The following is a 17,653-nucleotide window of genomic DNA, read 5'->3' on the forward strand; positions in this document are numbered from 1 at the left end:
TCCCCTCCTCATTAATATTTTGATGCAATCTTGAGGGACTAATATCAAAACTTAGTCCTCTGAAGAAAACATGAGTGTCAATTTCTTCTTCACATTCATTTTTTAAAAAAAAATATAAATAGATAGATAGACAGACAGACAGTTGAGTTGTGAACCAAAATATTTGGTTCCTATGAGAAGAGCCAGTTCTAGCAAAAGAAAGCCACAACTTCAAACAACTCTTTTTAATCATATGGTATTTTTAAAAGAAGTTTATAGCTTGTCTTGCTGATTCAAAATTTGTATATAAACCTGAGTACTTTAATTTTAAACATCATCCAAAATATACACTGTATGCCACAAATAATATACAGAATTGATCATACAAATTTTAAAAAATAAAATAAAATTATCTATGTTCAAAAATAACTGGCAACATTTTGCTTAGCTTTAAAAAACTGGAACTCTGCACAACGATTCGTAAGTCCCATACTGCCAGATGAGTCTTAAGAAAGATGAAAGGAAATACTCAAATTAGTCTGCCACAAGAAACTTCAAAAGACAGGCAGGTTAACGTCCAACAGCTTTCACTCAGCCTGCCCACCCCCAAAATCTGTGCCATGCAGCTTGCTGGTATAATATCAGTGGATTTGCTTTATCTTCTTCAGCATCTGAGACGGTCGTAACTCCTGGGTTCCATGTGCATATGAGCAGGATTCGGAGGTCAGAGAACAACCATTGGGATGGTGCATAAAAAACCAACAGAGACGTGTTTTAAAAGCTTCTGATGAGAGTCTTCGTTTAGCTTCTGGCTGTTTTTTCTTTGCGTTCTTCTCTTCTCTCCAGTCACGAATATACACTCTCCCATTCACAACTGGGGTTTGAAACACAAAGAACAGAACAGCCAAACTATTAGCAAGAAGCTACAAGATGTGTGCACGAGGTTCCTGAATGCCAAAGTAGAGTACTTCAGAATGCAGACTGGGAAAACTCTGCTGTACTCATCTGTTTAATCATTACAACACTGTTGACAGATGCTGCCAGATGAGCAGACAGGCCCATTGCAGAAAAGCAAAAGTGTGCCTAGACACCAAAATATTTACAGCAGCATTTTTGGGGACAGCCAAGAATTGGAAACAAAGTAGATGGCTATTGATTTGGGAACAGCTACACAAATATATACTGTTTCATGAATGTAATAAAATATTACTGTGCTATAAGAGGGATGTGATGAATCCAGAGAATCTTGGAAAGATCTACATGGAACAGATTCAGAGTAAAGTAATCAGAGCTAATGATCACAACAACATAAACAAAAGGAACCAAAAGTGAATGGTGCAAAATTATAAAATGGCTCAAAAGAAGAAATGAGAAGACATCCTCACCCCATCCCTTTGCAGAGATAAAAAGTTCACAAGTGTTATTTATTGCACATAATTTCACACCTTTTGAATGTACTGACAGTTACACTGATTTTTTTTCCCCTCTTGTTTCTTTTTTTTGGGGGGGGGTGGAGGCCTAAAAATACTATTTATTATGTGACATAGCTCTCAGGGGTTGGGGAGAAGTTTAGGAGAAATTATAGTCATAAAACAAAAGGTAAAACATAAAAAGATAAAATAAAAGATATGAATAAAAACTCATTTTTTGAAAAAAGAAAAGTAAAGGTATTCAACAGGTAGAGAGCAGTGGTAATACATCTTTGTATCTTCCCCCCAGTTCTTAGCACAGTGCCCTAAATTTAATAAATGTTCTTAAGTGAAAGAAAAGAGGTGACTACTTATATTGGCTTAACGATTGCTTTTACTTTCTTTGAATACTGGTTTTAAGAATATACCCATATGTCAAAACGCTACAATCCAAATTCTCCTTCAGTGCCACAATGTGCCATAAAGATGGCCTCGGGATCCTGAACATAATACCTGCAGGAGTCATAATTTCTGGCAAGGCCTATCAAGCTGAAGAGGCTTCAAGCACAAATTTAATGACACTATCTATGTTGCTGACCAGCTAAGGTCAAGACTGGTTCAGCTCAGGGGGCCTGTCCCAGCAGGTTGGCAACAGAGGACTAAAGTCCATGACAATTCAGTAAAGGAAACCAAACTAACCAATTCAATTTAGCAAATATTTATTCAAAGCACCCCTGTGCTAGCCATTGAGAATATAAAAATAAAAGTAATATAATCCCTGCCCAAAAGGAGCTTACATTTTTCAAGGGACACTGATATGGGGAAGGGTGGTGGAGGGGAAAAGATGACATACAATGCGTATACAGGCAAATAAAATATAATTTGAGGAAGGAGAATGTATTAACAATCTATGTGTTGGGCAGGGTGGGGGAGGCAAATTAAGAAAGGCTCACAGAGGAGGTGGTACCTGAGCTGAGACTTGAAGGAAGCTAAGGATTATAAGAAGCAGAGATGAGGAGAGAGGATATAGCTATGAAAAGGCACAGAGATGGAATATGAAATAGATGTTAAATATTCAAAATGCTTACATATGCTGTTATTTATAAAAAGCTAAAAATATACACATTCTGGGAAAGTCTAGTCCCTAAGATGGTGTTAGCTTGTGTGTAAGAAATCAGGCTCCATCAGTCAAGGAGATGTGGTTGAACCAATTTTGTGGGACCATATGAGGTTAGCTGGGATTAGGTATTCCTTGTGCATTCTATTTTATTTTCCATATTCCAACAAATAAAATGACTCCACATGAAACACAGCCAAAGCAACCAAGCCCTTCCTGGCTTTCACTGGAAACCATAACATTGGCCCAGATTCACCTAAAATGTTGCCAAGATTAAAAACCTTAGAGGGAGTGAGAAGGAAGAAAATTAAAAGAATGTTTTAAAAATCTAGCTCAATATTTGTGTTGCATACACAACTAGAGGCTATGTGAATTGGTCTCTGAATTTCTTTTTAAAACACATACTTCATGAACAGAACCTGGAGAACATTGTACACAGTAACAGCAATATCGTAAGGATGACCAATCATGAAAGACTTAGCTATTCTAATCAAGACAATGATCTAAGACAATTCCAAAGGGCCCAGGATAAAAAAAAAAAATGCTATCCACTTCCAGAGAGAGAAGAGGAATCTCTATGCCGACTGAAGCACACTTCACTTTTACTTTATTTTTATAGTTTTATTTTGTTTGTGTTTTCTATTGCAACATGGCTAATATGGAAATGTTTTGCATGACTTCACATACATAACTGATATCAAATTGCTTGCCTTGTCAAAGAGGGAGAGGTACGGGAGAAGGAAAGAAGAGAAATTGGAACTCAAGATTTAAAAAAAAGATTGTAAAAAAAATTTTTACAAGTAACTGGGAAATATTTAAATAAATAAAACAATTAAAAATATATAACACATATTTCAGTGCTATAATCCTAGTGAGACAATTTGTCTCTAGCAGCAGACTGATCCTTATTAAACATTCTCCCAAAAAGCTCTTTGAAAAATAAGCTCTCAGCAATAGTACTTCTAGGACTATATCCCAGAGAGATCATACAAATGGGAAAAGGACCCACACACACAAAAATGTTTATAGCCGCTCTTTTTGTGGTGGCAAAGAATTGGAAATCGAGGGGATGCCCATCAATTGGGGAATGGCTGAACAAGTTGTGGTATATGAATGTAATGGAATACTATTGTGCTGTAAGAAATGACAAGCAGGCAGACTTCAGAAAAACCTGGAAAGATTTGTATGGTCTGATGCTGAGTTGAAGTGAACAGAACCAGGAGAACGTTGTACACAATAATAGCCACTTTGTGCGATGATTAATATTGATAAACCTAACCCTTCTCAGCAATACAGGGATCTAAGACATCTCCAAAGGCCTCATGATGGAAAATGCTATCCACAAAGAAGAAAGAACTATGGAGTTTGAATGCAGATTCAAGCATACTATTTGCTATTTTTTTTTCTTCTGTTATGTTTTGTTTCCTCTTTCTAATGGTTCCTCCTACTGGTTTTAATTCTTACAACAGCACTAATGTGAAAATATGTTTAATAGGAATGTATCTATATAGCCTATATCAGACTGGGCGCCATCTTGGGGAGAGAGGTGGGGGGGGGGAAAATTTAAAATTCAAAAGCTTATAGAAGTGATTGTTGATAATTCAAAATAAATAAATTAAAAAAAAAAAAAAAAAGGAAGAGGCAGCTAGGTGACACAGTGGATAAAGCACCAGCCCTGAAGTCAGGAGGACCTGAGTTCAAGTCCTCAAACCTCAAACCAAACACTTGCTGTCAAGACAAGTCACTTAACCCCAATTGCCTAACAAAAAAAAAAAAAAAAAAAAAGCTCTCTAGGAGAAATAATTTAAGAATTATTGGAGTACCTGAAAGATATGATAAAAAAAAGAGCCTGGACAGTATCTTTCAAGAAATTATCAAGGAAAGATGCCCTGAAATCCTCTTTGATGGGATGATATAAAAAAATTAAGGGGTGAAAAAGAAGATTGCACTGGGAGAAAAAGGAAGGGAGAGGCAGAATGGGGTAAATTACATCACATGAAGAGGTGTGAAAGACCTATTACAGCAGAGAGAAAGAAGGGAGGGAGGTGAGCAATGTTTGAAATCTACTCTCATCAGATTTGGCTCAAAGAGGGAATAACATACACACTCAGTTGGCAGAGTGGATTAAAAACCAGAATTCTACAAGAAACACAGATGAAGCAAAGAGACACACACAGAGTAAAGGTAAAAGGCTGGAGAAGAATATACTATGCTTCAGCTGAAGTAAAAAAAAAAGCAGGGGTAGCAATCATGATCTCAGACAAAGCAAAAGCAAAAATAGATCTAATTAAAAGAGACATGGAAGGAAACTATATCTTGCTAAAAGGTATTACAGACAAAGAAGTAACAGCAATACTATACATATATATATGCACATACATATATAAATTTCTAAAGGAGAAGTTAAATGAATTACAGGAGGAAATAGACAGTAAACTTATACTCAAGGGGGACCTCAACTTTCCCCTCTCAGAACTAGATAAACCTAACCACAAAATAAACAAGAAAGAAGTTAAGGAGGTAAATAGAATTTTAGAAAAGTTATATATGATAGACCTCTGGAAAAAAACTGAACAAGGATAAAAAGGACTATATCTTTTTCTCAGCCGCACATGGCACCTACACCAAAATTGATCATGTATTAGGGCATAAAAACCTCACACTCAAATGCAGAAAGACAAATATTAAATGCATCCTTTTCAGATCATGATGCAATTAAAATTACATTAATAAAGGGCCATGGAAAGATATATTAAAAACTAATTGGAAACTAATCTTATCCTAAAGAATGAGTGGGTCAAAGAACAAATCATAGAAACAATTAATAATTTCATCAAAGAGAATGACAATAATTAGACAACATACCAAAATTTATAGGATGCAGCCAAAGCAGGGGAAAATTTATAGCTCTAAATGCTTACATCAACAAAATAGAGAAAAAGCAGGTCAATGAACTGGACATGCAACTAAAAAAAAATTTAAAAAAAAAACAAATTAAAAATCCTCAATTAAACACCAAACCGGAAATCCTGAAAATCAAAGGAGAGATTAACAAAATTTAAAGAAAACACATAAATAAAACCAAGAGCTGGTTTTATGGGGGAAAAAAAAACAATAAAATAAACATTGGTTAATTTTATTTAAAAAAAGAAAGAAAACCAAATTACCAGTATCAAAAATAAAAAGGGGGAATTAACCATCAATGAAGAGGAAATTAAAGCAATAATTAGAAGCTATTTTGCCCAATTGTATGACAATAAATCTGAAAATCTAAGTGAAATAGATATATATAAATTGCCCAGATTAACAGAAGAAGAGGGGGCAACTAGGTGGCACAGAGGATAGAGCACAGGCCCTGGAGTCAGGAGGACCTGAGTTCAAATGTGACCTCAGACACTTACTAGCTATGTGACTCTGGGCAAGTCACTTAACCTCCATTGCCTCCAAAAACAAAAAACAAAAACAAACGAAAAGGAAATAGAATACTTAAATAATCCATTTTATTTGTTTTTGTTTTTTTGCTTAGGCAGCTGGGGTTAAGTGACTTGCCCAGGGTCACACAGCTAGTATGTGTCAAGTGTTTGGTCTGAGGCCGGATTTGAACTCAGGTTCTCCTGACTTCAGGGCTGGTGCTCTATCCACTGCACCACCTAGCTGTCCCTTAAATAATCCATTTTAGAAAAAGAAATTGAACAAGCCATCAATGAACTCCCTAAGAAAACATCCCCAGGGTCAGATGGATTTACAAATGAATTCTACCAAACATTTAAAGAAGAATTATTTCCAATACCATAAAAACTATTTGGGAAAACAGGTGAAGGAGTCCTACCAAATTCCCTCTATGACACAAATATGGTGCCAATACCTAAGCTAGGAAGAGCCAAAACAGAGAAAGAAAACTATAGACCAATTTCTCTAATGAATATTGATGCAAAAATTTTAAAAGAAAAATAAACTTACAAGTGGATTGGCTTTTCCATAAAGGGAGGAATGATTGTGGGATGATACAAGACAAGTGTTTGACAATAACAGAGATACATGTGGCAATCCATAAACCTGAGGGAGAGGTATGGTACTATAAGGCATTTGGATAAGAATCAAAGGATCAAATAAATAAGCAGAAGCTAGTCAGTGACAGCTCTGACTATATTATCCTGAAGATTCAGCAAGTAACTAAGAGGAGGCAGCAGATGGTGAGTTTTTAAGATAAAACAGACATGGAGGCAAAAGTTAGGATGGCTTCCACTACATGGACATCTGCTGGAGTTTTATTTGGTAAAATCAGGAGAGCTAACAGTTTCATCTTTCAGAAGGCAGAGAAAATAGTTAAGAACTGCTATTCTGGACCTGATTCTGTCCAAGAAGGAATTTCACTGATTAGTGAAGCAGAAATGCTGGAAATCTTGGGAGGTAATACACCAATCTGGCCTTCTGAGAGTCTGTGATGAGAGAAATGTTGAGCCTAGTTAGAGGAGTAAATTAATACTTTATGGAAGAAGATTTTAAAGAGCTTAAAGCTAGGATAAGTAGAATCTTAAGACTCTAAAAAGGAAGCTGGATCAAAAGTGATGAAGTCGCTTTCAAGACAAAATTACTTCTAATGAAGATAAAGGGAAATTTCTCAAGAAGTTGATGTGATCAATCAGGTAATTCATCAACTAACACATTTAAAAATATAAGTGATATATAAATGTAAGGTGATGTTACAAGTGATTGAAGCAGGGGCAGGTAAAAGGACAAAATACAAAAGAATGGCAAGATATTGAGATATTATAAGAACAGCATTAAAGTCAGCTCTGAGTTGAGACGTCAAATAAATGGAAAAGAACACAAACTATATTAGCGCCAAGATTTAAACAAAGGAGAGGATAAAAATCTTGCTTGGTGTGGTTGAAGAAACAACTTTTAATTCTGTTGTTTCTGCCAAGGAGAATGATCTTTCGACTGGGAAGGCTGAAACATAAATGGTTAGGAGTAAGGAGAAGGTAAGGGAGCACCAAGCTGCCCTCAGTGTGTTCCAGTGACTTAGCTCAGGTGAATCACACTCCAAGGTACCAAATGAACGGGCAGATGTGACTGGTGAGACACTGTCTGAGATTCTTGAGGTGTCTCAGAGTTAGAAAAAAAAAATCTTTATTTTAAAAAGTCAGGAAAGTCAATACTTAAACTATGCTTTCATGTTTTCACTGATGAAACCCAACCTCATGCTGTGATCTTTTGTCTCTGTATTCCCATAAATGCTACATACATCTGGCCAATGTGCTAGTAGCTCTCCCCTTGACCTCTCACACTCCTTCTACACCAGGACAACTCTTCTCTCTCACTCTTATTACGTGGCTGATCCACCACCCTTTCTGATGATAGTCACTACATATTTTTTAGGCTGCTTCTTTGACCTGTCAGCACTGGTGACACATTGTGGTCCACTTACACTTTCCATAACCACATCACTGTGCTTTAGGTCCCCCAGGGAGAACCTATGAGGCATCTTTCCACGTGGTTCCACTTTCTGACATCTTCAGTCTCCTTTGTAGTGAGACTGTCAATATTGCCATAGTTCACCTCCTCCCAAAGTATGTCAACTCACTGGTTTTTGGATAAAGATCTTATATTTAGAAAGGGCTGTTACGTCAATCTTTATTGTTAGCCTAAAATCTATGTGATTCTTAGCACTTTCAACTCTCTCCTTCCACCACTGTTACTGCTGAGGACTGAGGCCACCTAGAACTAACAGTTATTTTGCATTCTGCTTAGTTTCATGTTTTGCCACAGACAGTGACCAACTTTGTGATGAGGTGCCCCTCTGCTCTCAGTCAGGCTGATCCTTGGGCAGCAGACACAGTCTGTCACCAGAACTGGACTTGAAGCTTTTCCAGCATGGTGTCACCTGCTAGATAGAGCTTATGTTCTACTTGCAAAAGCTTATGAGAACCTGAGGTAACCTCCACATCATGCTGAGGCACTGGAGTGGGGTTTTTTCCACTTCAAAGTATAAGCTAATGATACTGAAATCGATTTTTGGTAAAATTCTAAAATAGGACAGTAGGAAAAGGAAATGATGATCACTAAGAGCAGGCATGAGTTCATTAAGTATAAGTCATACTGAACTAACTTTACGTGTGTTTTTTTTTTTAGATGAGCAGATCAAAGAAGAAGAGTGAACAGAGTACACTGGAGTTCGGCCAGACATTTGAAAAGGTATTTCAAGATATTCTCATGGACAAGATGAAAAGACTGCCCAGATGCTAGAGCAGTTAGATGAGAGACAAGTTGACCGACAAAATCCAAAATGCACTGAGTCAATATCAACAGGGAAAGAGATCTCCAGGGACTTGCCACAAGCTCTTGGTCTGGCTTGGTTTTTTATCACAGACTTGAAGGCACATGTTTATCAAATGTTCAGGTAACACAGAGCTGGGAGGGAAAGCTGTTAAGCTGTCTACCAACAAAGTTGCACGATCAAAATAAAATGTTGTAAAATTAGAACAGGCTGAAGCTAACAAAATAAAACTCAACAGAAATAAATGAGACTTTGCTGGGAGAGAAATCATGTTGCTAATAATAATGGTATGGCCATATGGCAGTCTGCACTAAGTCTGGCACCAACACAGGCAGTGAGCCCCAAGAAGAGGATGACCATCAGGTTGCCCATGGAAGAGTAAACCAGACCAGATCACAAAGAGGGCCAAACAGAGCTCTTGTGTCAATGAATTAGTAATGGGGTCAGGCCTGTGAGTGTCTTTTGCACTTCTATCCTGGGTGAGACAGGGAGATGATCAGTCTCAAAGAAAAAAAAAAAGAAAAAAAAAGAAAAGAAAGGAATAAATGTAGAGCCTTGCCTTTGAGGTATAAAAACAATGAAAGAATAAGTATAGAATAGAAAAAACAATTAGAAGTCAACTCATGTGAAAAAGATCTATGATTTCTAATGGACAGCAAGTTTTACAAGCATCAGCAATGTAACATGGTAGCCAGGATAGTTTGGGAGATCAGGATTGGTATTCCTTCCAATGATTCAAATTACAACCACTCTGTGCATTAGTAAACTGTCCTCACAATTCACTATAGATTAAAAAAATCACCACCTGTGGGTCAGCATTATGGTGAGGAATACCTTTCTTCTCACTTAACTAGCCAATCCTTGGATGTTAGAAAGACAGCCTGTCACCTTCCCAGCTTTAAAGGACTACACAGACCTTGTCCTCCATCAGCATATCTTTCAAGAAATGAAAGTCACTTTGATAGCACGATGACACATTAGAGCAGGACTTTAGTGAGACCTTGGGCTGAATTAATAAAAACTGAGTGTTCAAAGGGAAGGATGTAACAGTTGCACTATCAGGCCCTGGTCAGAACATTCCTGAAGTGGGGCCTGTTTAGACGGTCACAGTTTGGAATAGATATTATAAAGCTTCCATGTGTATGTCCATAGAAGAGTGAAGGGAATAGTAATGTGGAATAGAAATTAAGTTAAATGTTGACTGGATAAAAGGAACTGGGGGTATTTAAATCAGAGAAAAAAGTTATATAGAGACCTGACTGTTGTCTTCAAATAGTTGGAAGTTGCTTATGTGGAAGCAACTAAATTGGTTCCACCTAATCCAGAGGGCAGAATTAGCACGTTTTATTTATTTGTTGGTTTGTTTTGTACCAAGGATATGAACTATTTTTATTAGTAACAAGATTCCTTTCCCAACATGGCCCCTTTAGAAAGTAAAATGTAGTGACCATTCTACATAAAAAAGTAACTGAGGCTAAATGGCTTTCCTATAGTCACACAGCTGGTAAGCAGAGGTGCTGACACATGAAGTCTCCTGACCCCCAATCTAGTGCTCTTTCCAATACACCAAGCTGCTGAGGCTGCATCAGGTGGTAAAGTCAATCTGTCCAGTGAACAAGAACATGGGCCCCCAAAGTATAGGATTCGGGACAATTAACCTGATTTCTTATTATATTCTTGGCACAGGCATGGCTCAAGCAGTAACATAAGTCAACAAAAGGAATCACAAGTAAAACAGGAACAGATTGTACTACTTATTACTTAGGGTTGTTTTGAGGGAAATGCTGTTCTATAAACCTTTAAAAAAGCCTGTATTTTTTATATTGCATTCCTGAGAGAATCATAAAATTTAGAAAGGATCTCAGGAATCATCAAGTTAGACCTATAGCCATTTTATGAATCTGGTCTGTAATATTACCAACAAACCCAGTTTTAACTTGAAGACTTCTAATAACTAGGAAACTCACCACCTCTACAAAAAGCCAGTTCTAATTTTAAACGCATCCTATTACTAGAAGTTCTTCCTTATGTTGTCAAAATCTGCCATTCTATAGTTTCTTCATTTGAGATTGTGTATACTCAGTAGAAATCAGACCTGATGATTCCAGAATTTGTGAGTTAGAAAGGCCCTCAGTGGCTATCCAGCACAACTCACACAGCAAAGGAATCCTTCCTATGGCATAAGCAATGAATGGTCACACAGCTTCCTCTTGAAGACTTCCTATGAGAGGAAGCTCACACTTCTGGAGGTGGTCTGTACATTGCTGGCCAGCTCTGAATGATCTGTTAGCAAGTTTTTCCTGATATCCAACTTAAATTAGGCCTCTATTTTGGTTCTGTTCTCTGGGGCCAAACAAAACAAGTCCAATTCCCCCTCCTCCACCTGACAGCCTTTCACATCCTTGAAGACAGCCATCAGATCTCCTCTGAATTTTCTCCTGCTCAGGCCAAGCACACTTAGCTCCTAATGTCACATGGTCTCAAGGCCCTTCACAATCCTGGCTGTCCTCTTCTAGACACGCTTCAGCTCACCTGTCTCTTTAAATTAAGGCACCCAGAACTGAACGCAATGTTCCAGGTATGGTCTGGCAAGATGAGAGTATAGTGGGATCATTATTTCCCGATTTCTGGAAGCTATACTATTTTAATGGATCCCAGTATTATATATTTTTTTGGCTGCCACAAAACACCGCTGACTCATATTGAACTTCCAATACCCTAGAACTCCCGAATCTTTTCCAAAACAATTGCTATCTATTTAAAATGCTTTATACCTTGTGTCCTGTTTAATTTCATCTTATTAGACTAAGCCCAAGGCTCTACTCTGTTACAATCTTTGGGGATCTTAATGCTCTTAGATTTATGCCCTGTTACCTGGTCTCATTTCCTTCTTTATATTTCTTTTTAAAAATTTAAGTTGGTTGGTGAGTACCCTGTGCATCCACATTGATTTCTTGAGACAAATCCCATTTTTCCTACCTTATTAGAACTGTTTCACTTTCTGTCTTCAGAATTTCATTTGTAAGCATCTTCCTGGGCTGACTTTTCCTGCAGCACTTTAGTTGCTAGGCCTATTTCCCCCCTGAAATCTTTGAAATCTCTTTTCCCAAAATCTAAGGTACATGTCAAATGAACCCAGATTTCCTCTCCTTAATCTGTTTCATTTTGGTAGGCTTTAGTTTAGCTCCACAATTATCTTTGTATGTTCCCATGTACGAAGCACAGGGCTTTGTAATCATCATCATTATCAATAAAAATAACATTATCATTGATAATACTATTAATAATGACGATAATAATAGCAGCTAAGATTTACATAACTCCTTAAAGTGGGCAAGCAATTTATATATGTTAACTCATTTGATACTCACAACCTTGAAGCTGGTGCTATTATTATCCCACTTTACAGATGAAGAAACTCCAGCTGGGAGAGGCTAATGACTTAGCCTCTAACACAGAGAAACATAGGTAATAAGAGTATGAGGTAGAATTCAAACTCTGGTCTTCCTGACTCCAAGTCCAGTGCTCTGTCCATAGAACCACCTATATAATTTAGTTTTTGAAATGTTTTAACCAAAAAAAAAAAACAAAAACAAAACCCTGTACTTTAAACACCACACACATCATTACCTTCAAATACCTGATGACTGTTCTTAAGCAGGGTTTGGAGGCCTCCACATTCTCTTTTTAATCTTTGCAGAGTTTCTCTATCTAACTGATTTGCTACTTCTGCCAAGGAAAGGCTTCCTGTGGAAGGGAAAAACAACTATAAGGTTTCTTTCTCAAAATAGGATACTTTTAGGAACATATAAAAAGAATAGAACTAGTTAAGTATTCAGCATAGGAAAATGCATTTAGTTTTGTCATTTTACATATTTCAGACACCTGTCTGGTTCTTTTCACCCTAGCTTAACATCCATGATAAATCAAAGAAATCATTGAAAAATAATTCAGAAAATATAATAACCATAGGTAATAAGAGTCCAACTGTTCACATCTGATGCTGGTGACTGTAATGATGATTCCTTAAATCTGTATAGTACTTGAATTTTTCAAAGTACTTTCTGATAGAATCTGGTATGGGGGGAAAGAGCCCCAGATCTGACATTGGCAGGATCCCAGCTCTGCTCCTGTGTGACAGTGGACAATGACTTCTGCTTTAGGGACCTCAATCTCTCAACTTCTAAAATGGGAATTGAACAAAATGATCTCACAGGTCTGTTTCACCGTTAAATTCTATATGGCCACCTTCACATTCATTATCATTCCACCTGATCCTCCCAACAGCCCAGGTAAGCAGTAAGCCAAAGTGCTAGCTCTATTTAACAAATGAGGCAAATGAACCATTAAGCAGACAAATTTCAGAGACAGAAGGCATGCTAGAGATCAGATGATTACAAAACCTCCTGTCATTAATGAGGGAACTGAGGCTTAGGAAAATAAAGTGACTTGTCCAAAATCACTGTGAGTGGCAGAACCAGAACCTCAATCTATTATCTCTGGGCTCAGCACCTTCTCACTGCATTTATCACATTACCTCTCCTTACTGAATCTCTATAGACAAGAGCATTCAATTCCACGATTTAATGAAAATTTATTAAGTGCCTATTACGTGCAAGGCACTGAGGAATATAAAAATGAAAAATGACAGAATCTGGCCTCAAAGATATTATCATGTTATTACAGGTGAAATTATATGTACACCAAACCATGATACAAAGATGGGCAGATGTTAAAGGCAAAGGAGAAATCAATACAAAATGCTAGATAAGATATTTTACCAATGAGGGAAGGGGGAGGAAAAAAAGGAGATGGGAATTGCGCTACTCCATCTATACCTTCCCTCCCTTGGGCTTCTTTGTACCAAGATCACCTATCCTCTCCCAGGCCTTTCCTCCCCACCCCCCTTTTTCAGGTTCCTTCTGTGTAATGTCTTCTCCCATTAGTTTGTAAGCTCCTTGAGGGCAGGCACTGACTTTCTTTCTACTTGTATTTGTATTCCAAGCAGTTAGCACAGTTCCTAGTATATACTGAGTGCTTAAAAAACTGCTTGTTTTGACCTATTTATCCAGTTAAATGAGTTGAAGTGTGTTTGTGGCTATGAAAAAGAAAAACTGACAAATATCTTGGCCTCATTATTATCAGCATAACAATGAAAATATAACTTTTAACAACACAAAAAACAAAACAAGAACCTTACCCTTCTTGGGTTTACTGGCTTAGCTACAAAGGAATTCTATTTTCTAGTTTCAAGCAAGTAACATTTCTTGCTGTCCTCAGTCTAAAAAAGCAGTTATTTAAGGCAATTTTTTGTAGGATAAAAAGGCTGACAGGTCTGGAGCAGGTGTTTTTAGGATACAATCTGAGGCTTCTAAACTGGCAGTAAAGAGGGAGGTCCCAGCTCAGAACAAGAATCTTTGGGGAATTTTTTTTTTCCAACTGCTTTACAACCTGAGTAATAGGACAAGTTTTTGGCTCTTTCCTCTGGAAAAAGAGAAGAGTCCCACTTTGTTTTCTTGCTCTTCAGTCTTCTATCTCATCTGGTAAACAGGCAGAAAAAGGGTCCTTATTCAGCAGCCTGGGGAGGTTGCAATATATAATGGTTTAAAGTGTGTTGACAGTTCAGAAGCTACTGTATTCTACAAGAAACCAGATCACTGAATGCACAGAACTCTAATGACTTGGTCTTGTGCCTTGTTCCATAATGACAGTAAAATAGGACTTTCTCTTCATGTAATTCAATATTTTTATGCCAGTATAAGTTGCAAATAACAGGGATATAAAATTACATGGCAAAGACTTGAGTAATACAAAGCAAGTAGAATTAAATCATGCAAAATGTCTAGCTACATAAAAAATTATATGAGGACAGAAAGGAGATCAGATTGTGACTGAATGAGCTGCTACCTTGATATTTTGCTAAAGTATGCAAGCATCCTATGCCTTTTATTGCAATGTCACCTTGGAACTTTCTGCCACACTGGGAGCCTCCTCACACTGGAACATCAATCCTTCCCTAGACTTCTCACCCTGACAGATCCCTTCCCTATTCAAGCAAGCCCCCTTCTTCTCTATGAGGGACTGAGGTCCTCCTATTTCTGGAAGAGTTGAAGACTCGAATTTTAATAATGCAGGGATTACATTAATATGTACTATATGGAAAACTTTCTAGAGAGCATTTCTTTCCCAGTTATTGTGAATTGATTTTTAGTTTCAGAAATACAAAAACAGGAGAAATGAGTGTCTATCAAAGAATCTTAGCATATATCCTAGAAATGGGGTTAAGATTGTTTACCTCCTCGATTCCAGGTTTTCGAGCTTCCATCGCAGAGGTCTTCTTTGGGGTTCTGCTGCTTTCCATTCAGTAACAAATTAGCCACTTTCAAAACTATGTGATCAATGAAGTCCCGAGGGAGAGAAGCACAGTTCCTAACTTGTTCAACCTTGTCTCTAGGCTGAAATCCATTTATCCAGATTCCATCTTCTTGTGGCACCTTCCTTTCATTTTCACGAAACGGACCTTTGGGAGGCTCATCACTGAGACAGTTTAAATACATATGATGGTCACAATGTTTAGTTTCTATTGTGCTGCCTGAAGAGGAACAAGAAGAGTCTTCACTATGGGGAATCTGAGCACAGGAATGCCTACTATCAATATACTGTGTTCTCTGCTTATCAACTAAAGCTTCTTCAGTAGCTGGATATGTTCTGGATATTCCAATGAGGCAAACCTAAATTTACAAAAAAGTAAAATAATTATTTTGTTATGCGAGCACAACATAGACCTGTAGGATTTAGCATTCAAAGGGAACTTAAGGCTCCTATAGTCTAACCAGGTAACTCACATGTTAAAGATGAGGAAAACTGAGGATCAGAGAAATGAAGCAGCCTGCCCAAGGTCAGTAAGCAGGACAGCCAGCTTCGAGGCAAGGTGAGTTGCCATCAGTCCCAGGTCTCCTTGTACAGATTCCTTCTGCATACCATCCTTGAGAGAATGTTATTTTTCTCTATATGTTACCAGATTATATACCAATGTAATAAGCACAGGATTCATATTTATTTAAATTAATAACAAAGTCCACAAAACTCTATTTGCACAATTTTTAATAAAGATCTCCTTCTTAAACACATAAAAATCTGAGAGTAAGTCCAGGGCTTAGCATAGTACAAGGCCCATAGTAAGAACTTAACAAATACTTGAAGAATGAGTGAGTTAACCAGGAGAATAAAATGAGTTGAAATAAAATCAGGTATGACAATGAGGCAGTGAGACTACTGTCTGAACAGAGTCAACCTTAAGTATCTCATTGTCCTCATACATTACATTGTATAAACTAAAATGAGTGCTGTTCTTCAAGGTGGTTACCTTCAAAAGTTGTGCATTTAATCCAATACTGCTGCCAAATGTGTTTAGAACACTCTCTGGCAATAGCATCCAGAGCTAGCAAAAAAAAAAAATCCAAGAAAACTAGGTTCATCACTTTATAACCACGAGTCAATTCTGATTTTTTTTTTTTTATTTCTCCAAAGCTGGCGAATCTGAAAGGCTGTCAATGGAAAAGGGATTAGGGCTGTGTGAGGCCCTGGGCAACAGAACTAGGAACAATGGGTATAATGGGTTAAAATGAGGCAAATTTAGGCCTAATTAGAGAGAAAATTTCCCAGCAAAGTTGTCCAGGAGTGGAACAGATTGCCTTGGGAGGGGGTGGACTCCCTCTCATTTGAGCAAAGGCCAGATGACCACTTATTAGGAAAGTTGAAGAGGGGATTCTCCCAGGTACAGGTTGAACTAGATAACCTGCAAAGTTCTTCCAACTCTGAAATTCTTTGATTCTGTAATGAATTTTTGCTGTTTCCAAAAATCAAACCTACCACTAATGAGCAAAATTTTGCCAACACTACTGATATTCAAAGGAAGGTGAAGGCTCTGAGGGAAATTCCCAAAGAAAAGTTCCAAAATGTATGGATCACTTGTCAGCATTGTTGGAGTAAGTGTACCATGTTACAGTGACCACTCTGGAAGGCATAACATTAATTTGTGCTTAAGTTCAGATGTGATCATTAAAAAAAAAAATCTCCTTACCTTAACTCACAATTCAATTCCTAATAGGTCTATGAACGAATGAATGAACAATTAAATAAGTAAATAAATGAAAAGCCATTTATTATGTGCCAAGCACTTTGTTAAATGTTGGGGATACAAATAAAAGAGAAGAGATAGTCCCGGAACTCAGAGAGTCTGGAACAGGGGTGGAAAACCTACAGCCTCGAGGCCACATGTGGCCCTTTGACTCAATCTAAACTTCACAGAACAAATCCCATTCCCTACCTCTGGTTCAGGAGACAACAGAGTTGGAGAGTGGCAACCAGGGAAGGGTAAACTGGACCTTATGAATAAATCTAAGGACATGGAAGAAACAAAGAACTGTCAGCCACCACCCTCCTCTACGAGAACTCATCTGAACTTACAAGAACAGAGGAGCACGATAATGACTCCCAACTCAGACAAAAGCCAATAGTTTCTGATAAACCTGCTAGGAGACTCTCGGACTACAGAATTCTATTTAAGCCCCGTAAAAATGAACACTGCTAAATCTACCAAGATACAGAAGTTTTCCTCAGCACATCTTGCTTCTATTTCTAAACTTCTAAAATTTCTAAAACATAAGCATCACACTTCATTAGAAGGGCACAAGTTAATACAAAATTAAAAATATATCAATAGCTTGTTAATTAAGGGAGGGGGAGGTAAACATGAGCTAGAGAACCTTTTAGAAGACATTATATTTTAGATAAATAAACTAAATGAATATTTATATTTACAAAACAGGCAAACTGAAAGTCATGCTCAAACTTACAAAAGAATTC

At 37.5% G+C, this 17,653-nt stretch overlaps 1 protein-coding gene across 4 annotated transcripts in view; it reads right to left on the reverse strand.

Annotated features, from left to right (window-relative positions):
- Positions 1-262: 262 nt before the first annotated feature.
- TRMT44 (tRNA methyltransferase 44 homolog) overlaps positions 263-17,653 on the reverse strand; it is a 48,151-nt gene continuing 30,760 nt past the window's right edge. For all 4 annotated transcript variants that reach the window (XM_027836589.1, XM_027836591.1, XM_027836592.1 and 1 more), the window contains 3 exons: positions 15,081-15,516; positions 12,416-12,532; positions 263-853 (listed from right to left, as the gene is read on the reverse strand). In XM_027836589.1, coding sequence (XP_027692390.1) covers positions 621-853; positions 12,416-12,532; positions 15,081-15,516 — 786 coding nt within the window. In that variant the 3' untranslated portion in view covers positions 263-620. The remainder of the gene's footprint in view (positions 854-12,415; positions 12,533-15,080; positions 15,517-17,653) is intronic.

The sequence above is a fragment of the Vombatus ursinus genome, unplaced genomic scaffold (genome assembly GCF_900497805.2).
Source record: "Vombatus ursinus unplaced genomic scaffold, bare-nosed wombat genome assembly UNPS02014818.1, whole genome shotgun sequence".
NCBI classification, from domain to species: Eukaryota; Metazoa; Chordata; class Mammalia; order Diprotodontia; family Vombatidae; genus Vombatus; species Vombatus ursinus.